The sequence below is a fragment of the Lytechinus pictus genome, chromosome 1, assembly GCF_037042905.1.
Source record: "Lytechinus pictus isolate F3 Inbred chromosome 1, Lp3.0, whole genome shotgun sequence".
NCBI classification, from domain to species: Eukaryota; Metazoa; Echinodermata; class Echinoidea; order Temnopleuroida; family Toxopneustidae; genus Lytechinus; species Lytechinus pictus.
Window position 1 is genome coordinate 14,539,976 of NC_087245.1, and position 10,471 is coordinate 14,550,446.

General features: G+C 33.7%; 1 protein-coding gene across 2 annotated transcripts in view; it reads right to left on the reverse strand.

The window, feature by feature from the left end:
- Nucleotides 1–10,471, reverse strand: part of LOC129257911 (uncharacterized) — a 72,830-nt gene extending 62,359 nt beyond the window's left edge. For both annotated transcript variants that reach the window (XM_064096737.1, XM_064096732.1), the window contains exons 1-6: nt 10,091–10,471; nt 4,976–5,184; nt 3,942–4,065; nt 2,417–2,788; nt 1,210–1,275; nt 15–129 (exon numbers count right to left, since the gene is read on the reverse strand). In XM_064096737.1, the coding sequence (XP_063952807.1) occupies nt 15–129; nt 1,210–1,275; nt 2,417–2,788; nt 3,942–4,065; nt 4,976–5,184; nt 10,091–10,151 (947 nt within the window). In that variant the 5' untranslated portion in view covers nt 10,152–10,471. The remainder of the gene's footprint in view (nt 1–14; nt 130–1,209; nt 1,276–2,416; nt 2,789–3,941; nt 4,066–4,975; nt 5,185–10,090) is intronic.

The following is a 10,471-nucleotide window of genomic DNA, read 5'->3' on the forward strand; positions in this document are numbered from 1 at the left end:
GCGGCCGGTCTTACCCTTCTTCAACAAAGAGACCATGCACTTCAATACTGATCCTTTCTTTAAAACTATTCTCGATCCTCCATATACAGTGCAGGTTTGATGTCTCCTCTGGCAAATGGATGGATAAATCTGAAATGCAATCAATCAGTAGTAATAAAAGAAAAATATGATACTATAATCAATACTTGAGGACACCAGCGTACCTACGGGGGGACAGAGGGGGCAGACTGCCCCCCTGACGAGTCACAACCCATGCAAGGGACATATCCCTGCCCCCCCCCCCCCCTGACGAGTTTTGAAGACTTTTTTTTTTTTTTTTTTTGCTTGTCAAATTTGTTTCTGGTACGAAATCCTTTATTTGTGGTTGAAGACCTTTTTTTTTTTTTTTTGCTTGTCAAATTTTTTGGCGGACGAATTTGCCCCCCCTGTGGAAAATCCTAGGTACGCCACTGCTTGAGGATCTGGATACGGGTCATAGCATGCACGGCCATCCAATTTTCCAAAACCAAAACAGATCTCCTTGTCCTAATTTGAAAGTGTTTGAACGCTTCTTTTATTTTAAGACAATTAATCTTTACTAAAATTTAGTCCGTGTACAAAATCAAATCAGGTCACTTTTGTTCAAATGGTTTGGACGCCCTTTACAAATAAGGATACAGGATGAATTTGAAATACGGAGGCTGACTTCAAACAATAGCACACTAAATTAAAGCAACAGAGAATGGAGAAATGACTGAGGAGCAAGAGCGGCGATCCAGCTAGGGGGACGGGGGACATACCTCCACCCCCTTCGAATTTCATTTTTTTAACAGCAGCGTACGAGGGTTTTCTCACCCTCCAGGACCTCCCCGACAAGTTGATTTGAATGGAGAAAAGAAAAATCTAATAAATGCCGGGAATGAAACGTAAGGCTGAAAATTTCATCAAATTCGGATTTGAAATACTGATTTTTTTTTTTACATTCACAAAACAGTTACATAAATATCGAGGTTGGTAAGCAAATAATGACAAACTGATGACGTAGGCCTACCCACTCATTTTTTTTTCTTCAAAATTTGATTACTAGTATAATAATGATAAATATCAAAATAGAAGACAGAAATATTACAGCATGGCATATTTGGTTTTTCATTCGGGAAAGAGCACATTATTTTTTTATTATTTTAATCTTGACTTATAATTATATAGATATACATGTAAAATACAAACCTTCATTTCCTAAATTCAAGTCTCCCCCACAACTAGTATCAGGTCTATCAGATATGATATCCATTACTGTCGGGAAAAAAAGGTGTAAATAGGATAAAAGAATCATACCTTGCAATTTTTGCATTTAAAGAAGTATAAAGGCAATGAAATCAAAATGAAACACAGGTGAATATAATTGACTGCTCATCTAGCGGGTCCTACTCTTGACATGGTATTATTCTTGATCACCTGGGACCCGTTTCATAAAGCTGTTCGTAAGTTATGAATGACTTTATGCACGACTGGTAACCCTGTCTTGTGCTATATGATTTCCCTATGTATCTGACTCATGTATAAGAACATGTTTCAGTCGTTCGTAAATTTGTGCGTAACTTTACGAACAGCTTTATGAAACACCACCCTGGCAAGAAGATCAATGCCCTGTTTATATTCTTTGTTCAACTTGACCGGGGTCCGAACTCACAACCTCGCATTTATTTTTTTTTAAACGCTGTACCACAGAGTCATCACTCCTGCGTAATGAATATAATTAGCATGGAAATTAATGTGAAAATTAATAATGATAATAATAATGATAATATGGACTAATATAGCGCAGCTACTATAAATACTCATGTTCTTGATTACCCCGGCTGTATAGCTGAGCCGCCGTATAGGCGCTAAAACATCCAAGGAATAAATCATACCGGTATACCCATTCACCTTACCTGGGTCGAGTGCAGCACATGAATGTCGGTAAATTTCTTGTTAAAGGAATAAACGCCATGGCTGGAATTCGAACCCATGTCCCTCTGATTGAAATACATTAGTCGAAACCACTAGAACACGATGCGACGCCCCCACGAATAGATGAATACGTGTAGATAAATACCAGGTGTGGAGACGGTCAGAGTATTATAGTTTTTTGGGGAAAATGTCACAGAGAGGGCTCATAACGTTTTTCATGTTGCTCCCCATGAAAATGACCCAAACCGTTCTAATTACGGATGCATGCATTGAACATGTTAAACAAAACAATTTTGATTCTCTATAACCTTGTTTTAAGCCATGCAGTTTTGATTCTTGGTATTTGTAAAGTTGTGATGAAAACTGCCTTCTCTGATCTCTACCACCGCTTTGTAATAAAAACAATAAAATGGAAAGTAATTCCCTTCCGTTTGAATTCAGAATAAATTATTAACGTATGGGACTTCAAACAAGCTCTTACCACTGTCTGGTTCAACGATTAAATGGAAACCACGCCCACTTCTAGAATAATCTGTCATAAATTCCACTGTAACATAATCCGCATCCCTCACAGTCAATTGGCCGACATCATCGGTAGGCGTTCCGGACTCGTAGAGCAGAACTTCCGGACCCGACGTCATTGAATAAGAAGTAACTTTCAACCAATCACGTTGATCTTCTGTGTCCATGTCAACGATGGTCATTACCATGACACCGGTGCTTGATGACGTAATATTCCATATATAATACGTATCATCGTCGTAGAGCATTGGGTAGTCATTTGTGTAGAGATGAAGTGCTTTTCCCGGTTTTAGGTCGATATCGTCCATAATGTGCTTACGAGAGATCGGGTCTGAAATTATATAAAGGCGGAAAAGTGAGGAAAAAATTATTACTCAATATCCTATCTTAATGCCTATCTTTAACTTTGGTAGATAACCAAATATTCACTATCCCAATAAATAAATAATATGCCCTAAATGCCGAGGATATGAACAAATTTGCGATTTTACTACAAAATTAAGTTCGATCGGATTCCCGATCAAAATAAAATTTAAACCTGTCTTTTACCTTTTGATTTAAAATCTATTCATTTTCATGTAATGGGCTTAAAGTGTCAGAATATGGTCTTTGTCTAATCACTCAAATCTGTAAGATAGCTGCAAAAGAGTCTATTCAAATGGAATAATACAAAAAAAATTGAGAGGGCGATAGATACGAAGCAATGTCAAATTTTAATTAATTTTTTTTTAAATTATCTATCGCTACACTTTTGTATGATTAAAATTTTACTCGAGTATAATTCACATTAGACCCCTTATCAACGCTTTACAGCACGCCTGACTTTAATTATCACTAATTAAAGAATACTTTGTGTAAGCAATAACGCTGTAGGAAACACAAGTCCAATCTTGTATTGATTTACCCAGCTAGATATAGCCACCTCGGTTATAAACGGTTCGAAGAGCGGGTCGTATCCGGTTCACCATTCGAAATACCGAACTCAATGCAAGTGAGAACTACGACGGTACAATGGTCGGTTAAGAAGTATTTACAAAACTAACACTATTCACATTGGGAAATATTACAAAGTTAATAGCAGGGAAGCAGTGAGATTTTAGAAGATGAATTACAGTAACATTTTTTATTGAATGAGAATACATGTATAGATCTTAAAAGTTCATTTGTTCACCAGCAGATACTAGGTTTGAAGACAGATATTTTTCCTCATTTGTAATTTACTCTTTCTTGTACTTCTCTAAGTTCTCTTTACTTTTATGTTTTGCTCTCTTCTGAGTATTTAATCAAAATGGAAAAGACGCTATTTAAAAAATATGTATTATTATTGTTATCATTATTATCATTTACAAGAAAATATTCATTCCGAGTTGCATTTCATAATACTATTTGGAGAATAACAACTACAAAATTAAAGAACAAACTAATTTTGCTTTAAAAACTATATTCGGGAAGAAAGAAAGTATTTTAAAAAAGCTGAAACATACCTCTGGTATACTCAGTATAACTAAAACTAAATCCGGTGGCATTGTTCTCCACTCCATCAGAAATGAAAGTAACTTCGAAACCACTCCCAATGAAATCCTTTGGTAGTGAACTCCCTGTTAACATCTACACGAGGAAGATGATGAAAGGGGGTCAGTGGGGAGAAAAAGGGGGTTTGAAAGGGGGGAATGGCCCGGGAAAATTGACAGGCAGGAAGTTAAATGAGAAATTGAAAGAGATATGGTCGATGAAGCTAAACAAACCCCCGAAATAGCCCCGATGCCTATTTAATACAAAAAATGTCATCAAAAAATTGATTAGGTTACACAATATCAATTTTGCACATACTCATGATACTGCAGACTGTGTGGCTGATGTAGTGGCGGATCAACGGGGGTGGGGCATATCTTGCCCGTCCCTCCCCTTGACTTGACAATTATATACAAAAATATAATTAGTGGAAAATGTCGGGCATACGCAAGTGAAGACTTTGGTTTTTTTTTGCTTTGTTTTTTGTTTTGTTTTGTTTTGTTTTTGCATGTCCAAATATCCGTGCCATTATTCACCTTCGTAAAGGATTAATCTTTTTTTCCTTGTCAGATTGCCTCCCCCCCCGGAAAATCATTGAGTCGCCACTGGGCTGAAGGTATATGTGCAGAAACAAGCATAAAGTGATATCACATTTGCACTATATAGCCTATGGGCTGGTGGGCAAATTGTATCGAATTGTCAGCATTCAAATTTCTTGAAAACTGACTAATTTGACTGATCTATTTGCCTATCTACCCTCCAAATTCCTTAATTTGGAAATCAATTTAGATTGTGGTGGGGCCGAAATTTCAAATTAGATTAAGAATAAGAATGAATTCTCACTTTATTAGATTGTTTATTTTTTTAATCAGTTTTTCCTAGCAATCTAAAGAATTGTAAATTGTATCGTTTCGCTTGCTCGTATTTTATTTTTAGAAATAATTCAATATTTCTTCATTATTTGACTATTAGCTCTCATTATGATGCATATTTTCATTTGATATACCGTTTGTGTGCCGTGATCATCAACCACCATCACGTAGTCGTCGCCTTCCCTGAGATCGAAGTCTGTGAACTTTAATCGTAAGCGGTCTTGAGGAGCTTCTAACACTATAGAACAGTTCCACGTTCCCGGTGTATTTTCGTATGGTGAGGGGTAACCCGGTGACGTAATCACGCCAGGAATGGTGCTTGGTGGATTACAGATGTCTTCGCCTGGGGAAAGGAATAAATGCATTATGGTAAAAATGCCTCGATCAATATAGAAGAAATAAGCCACTCCAAGAAATCAAATAAATAATGTGAAAAATAGAAAATAAAATATGAAATTAAAGATACCTTAAAGAAGTGTAGTAAAAAAATATTCAAAAAAATTGATTAATTGAATGAAAAACAAATAAATATATTTTGAAAGTGAAGAGAAATGATGGCCCTACAACACCAATATGAATGTAATCCACGTAGATACTGATTTTAATATTTCAATCAAAAAGGGAAATAAAAACGGAAAATAAAACAGAAAGAACCACGTGAGTCCCATAGCACAAAACTATTAATTAGAGTAATCAGTATAGAACGAAATAAAATTATATTTAAAGATATAAAGAAGCAATAAATACCAGATCAATTAAAATACATATAATAATAAATTATCAAGGAGATACTCGATGATAAGGTCCGCATGGCGTATCTAGAGAAAACAATTCTGAGTGACATAAGGTTCCGTTTCCACCCCCCCCCCCCCCTTCTCACCTATACACACTCACACTTTATTTTTCCAGAACTACATTTTTTTTTCTTTAAGTTTCCTTTTCTCAATTTCCTGGTTTGATTACAGGGCATTAAGGGTTTCGTCCTCTATAGCGCCATTCCTGACCAAGGTCCCTTTTCATAAGACTTGATATCATTACAAATGCACAATTTCTATAACACATCTACATTATTGCAAGTTTGTTATCATGTTTTTTAAAACCGGTCCTAAATCAATACAAAATTATTTACCCCAATAAAAATGCATAATATTTCACTACTATTTTTTCCCCTTCTATTATCATTGCCGATTTCTCAGTGGGCTTAGTCAGTTTTGATAAAAACATTCTTGAATAATTCTTATAAAAATGTCATTGAAATTTGTTGCACATATCACTTGGGTGAAGAGAAAGAAGGACTGATACTAAAGTGAATCTCCTGACGTGGTAATAATTCTTTTTGGCCAGTCTAAACTTATAGGTTATTTGAGTAGATTTAAGATGAAAAGCGACTTCCTTCTCTCGGAAAAAGGAGAAATGCAGAAAGAGAGAGAGAGAGGGATAAATTAGAAAAGAAAAATGCATTGTATCGAAAAATTCGGACTGGTAAAGTCAACTTTGAAGACGATAATCTTTTTTCATCATGACGTCATATTTTTGTGGTTTTGAATTCTCCGAGATTGGCTTATATCCCGCGATAAACAGAAATGTAAATACAATCTAGAACCTATATATCCTGTGACTGTGAGTGGTGCTTATATTTGCAACGCCAACAGTGATAAGAACAGGATTAGCCCAAAGTGGACTGGAATAAACTATCCTACTGATCTGGGATGAGGAAATGCTATTGTTACTACTTCTGCGTATTTTTTATTAAAAATATCATTAAAAATAACGAGTGTTTCAAATAAGCTCCTTATTACATAGGACGTAAACGTTAAACAGTTTACTAGATACATTAAGAATATGCAATAGAGGGGAAAATCAGACAAGTTGATAGGTGAAAGTTTGAACAATATCGGACAAACAGTAAGAAAGTTATGAATTAAAAAAAAATATATATATTGGTAATCACTATACCCATGGAGACTTCAAAATGGCCGCATATGTCTTAGTGATGGAAGGCAGGGACTACTCTTCAATTTATTCCATAAAATGGCTAAAATTTCATTTTTTTTTTCGGAAACTTTTATTACAAAATATATTTTTCTTTCATGAGGACGTAAAACAATATACTACATGTACCTTGGTGACATTCAGTTTACTGCCCCGGGGGAATGGGTACTAAGGAGAAAACCACATGGCCTATATATGGGGAAAGTTGTCCTTGCCCCATGTCAAAATTTACTTACCAAGTTGCCAATTTGAAATCAACATTTAGGGATCTCAATAAAGCAGTCATTACTTTTTTATTGCTTGTTCGATTCTTTCAAACTTTCACCATTCTGGGTTTTTTTCTCTCCTTTCCAACACATTTTATGACCAAGGCTTTAATCCCCTTTAAACACTGTAAAACGCTGTTTAAAATTTCAAACACGTTGTTTAATTCTATTCTAACATCAAGTTGTTAAAACTCTTAGGCAATTGTTAAAACGGTTTTAAACAACTTGTTTAAACTTAAACAATACCTGTTAGAGTGACGGACTTAAACAACGCACTTAAGATTATGAACTTTGATAAGTTTCGTTCATTGTTTACATTATATGGATTAATGATATTATCATACCAGAAAATCACGCTTGAAATTAGGCATTTATGTAGTTTGTTCATGTAGATGTGCTATTTTAGGGGATTGCATATTTTCTTGGGATTGCATATTTTCTTAAATCAAGAAAAAGTTTGTGAATTATTAAATACCATAAGGCAATAAAAATGAACGACCTTTGACCCCAAAATATTATCAAGATCATCATATCCATTGTTACATGGAATTTATCACCCCAATGCAATAATTACCCCCCGATCAGGGTTCTATTATCTATGAAATTGTCACAATTTAAGCACTTATCAATCTATTATCTACTTAGTCCAAACCGTTCTATTTGTTTTATGGGAATCAATATTGATTCCTACTTTGAAAAGTAGTGAAAAGAAAATTAAAACTTCGCCTGGTGCTATTGACGAGTAAAGCGCAAACATAATTTTTTTCCTTAATAGTCAAACCTTGTGATAATAGTGATTATTTTTATCATTAAATACCACCATTATAGAAATGAGGACGCAATCTTTAAAACTCAGAAGTAATGCTAGAGAGTGATTTTCATTGCATCGATACGTAAATAACAATTCTAAAAGGAAAAAAAATTGTTTTTATTACTGTCTATACTTGCACGTATATGACTACTGTCAATATTAATTCATTAAATTGATATCAGACATCTCTACATTATTTTAACAAAAAGTGTATGATATTTCTAACAATAATTATTCTGGGGTCAAACTGTTGTAATACTTATTTTTACAATAGTAAACATACACTGAATAGAATTACTGATCATTAATAGTTGCCCAATGTCATTTAATATTTATTTAGAGTGGGAGTTCGATTGTGTACATCATTTAATGGTGCAATAAATACATAAACGTTGAACTATAGCAGACATAATGTATATAAAAAGAACAAATATTAGCACTGCATGGTCGAATAGGACTTGTTGCTAACTTTTTCAAGTGTGCAACTCACTATCACATTGTACATGTTTTAGAGATAGATAATATAAGTGCAAGAGTCCTACCCACAAATATTTGATTTTTTATTGATTTTTTTAATGAAATTCCACCCAACATGTGCGACGATTTCTTCAAATTCAATTTTTAGAATACAGGAAATATTGTATTTATTAATATTATATCGTGTTGTGTCGTACTGTACTGTATTTTACTATATGGTATTGTTTTAATATCTACCAAACACAAATATTCACGCAAAGACGATCATTGTCCTTGTCAGCATTATAAGGCTAAGGTTTGTTTTATCATATTCCCACATTAGGATCTAACATAAACGGAGGAACCTATCGTTAATTGATTTTGTTGATTGGTTAGTTGGATGATCGAGTGATTAATCGACTAAATTCAATTTATGCCACTGGAAACACTAATAAATCAACCACTCAACTAAATATCTACAATTCATGAAAGGCACATTATCATGGCAGTGAACCCCCCCCCCCAAAAAAAAAAAAATAATAATAATAATAATAATAATAAATAAATAAATAAATAATTAATTAAATAAAAGAGATAATCTTCATTTATTATGTACGACTTGTGATAAACAATTTCTTAGCGATATCCTTCATAATAATTGATCTCAATTGGAACATAACTAAATAAATCAGTTTGGTGAATATTATTACAGTCGAGCGTTATATGTAACTTTTTAAACGGCTTTATGAAAAAACACCAAGGGATGTTTCGTATTCTCGTTAAAGGCATTTCCTCTGAACTTCAAAGCGATAAAAAAATGACCATTTAGCTCTTGATATAGTCAAGAAAAGAACACACACACACACATATATATATATATATATATATATTTTTTTTTTTTTTTTTTTTTTTTTTTTTTAAGTAACTTTCTTCTTATAAACATTTACCCCGAACTATTTTTAAGGATCTTTCACGTACCTTCTTAGTCCGAAACCTCTATATACGAGTGAACGCTCTTTGCTATCATTAATATTAGTAAAATATGTGAGTTTATAATTACTAAAAAATTTAATCAAATGTGAGAAAGCACCGGTAAACTTGGGGAAAATGATTGAGATATTTCTTTTATCAAAATTATAAATATGTATCAATAAATAGTAATTGAATAACAATTGATTCCTGTATAAAGCTATATTTCGAACAACGTAGAACACACTGGGAGTAAATATATGTAGTTCACATGAGGGTTATACACAGTAAAAAAAATTATACAACGCTGTTTACTATATGAACCTTACAGTAATTGTTTAAACAGTTTAAACAAGTGTTTAAATCTTAAGCAACGAAGTTTAATTTTCAATATCTAATCTTCAATAAATTAAACATGATTGTTTAAATGGTTAAAAAAATACTGTAAGGTTCATATAGTAAACAGCGTTGTATAAAATCTTAAACAGCGTTTTTACTGTGTATACTTTGAAGGCAACATTAGGAATTGCCAAAATAATACCTCGAAGGCTATTAATTACAAATTCATACAATAGAAATGACCAAAATAAGCAAGAATATTCAGAACCAATGAATTTCCTAGTAAGAAATATTCTATAGGATTTATTTTAAGCCTATACATCGTTTTTAAAGGGTTGTATAAACATAAATTAAGCATGATACGGATAATGATGATATAAATGTAAGTTTAAACTGTAGAAATGAAGAAAAATTACCATATGATGTAGAAGTTGTAAAGACAACGACCAAAGCAAATATCATCCACGACGTAGCCATGGTTGCAGCCTTAGTGTAATTTGGTGCTTATTACACCTCCAAAAGTCAGTTCGGATCCTATACCGATATACCCACTTCTGTTTTGTCTCTTTTATCTAAAAAATGATGATACCGATTCCTTCCGTATAATCAGAATTCGTTACACTCCCAATATGTGTGACTGAGTAGTTTTATTTCAGATCGTTAGCCATCCATTTTAAACTCAGTAGTCCAAACGATAAGAAACAGGTTTGGGTCGTGAAGAAGTTTCAGCCAAGTTTTGAGAGGAACATGACTTAGAAGCGTTCGGAAGGCCTGCTTCTGTTCACACTGTCGCTATC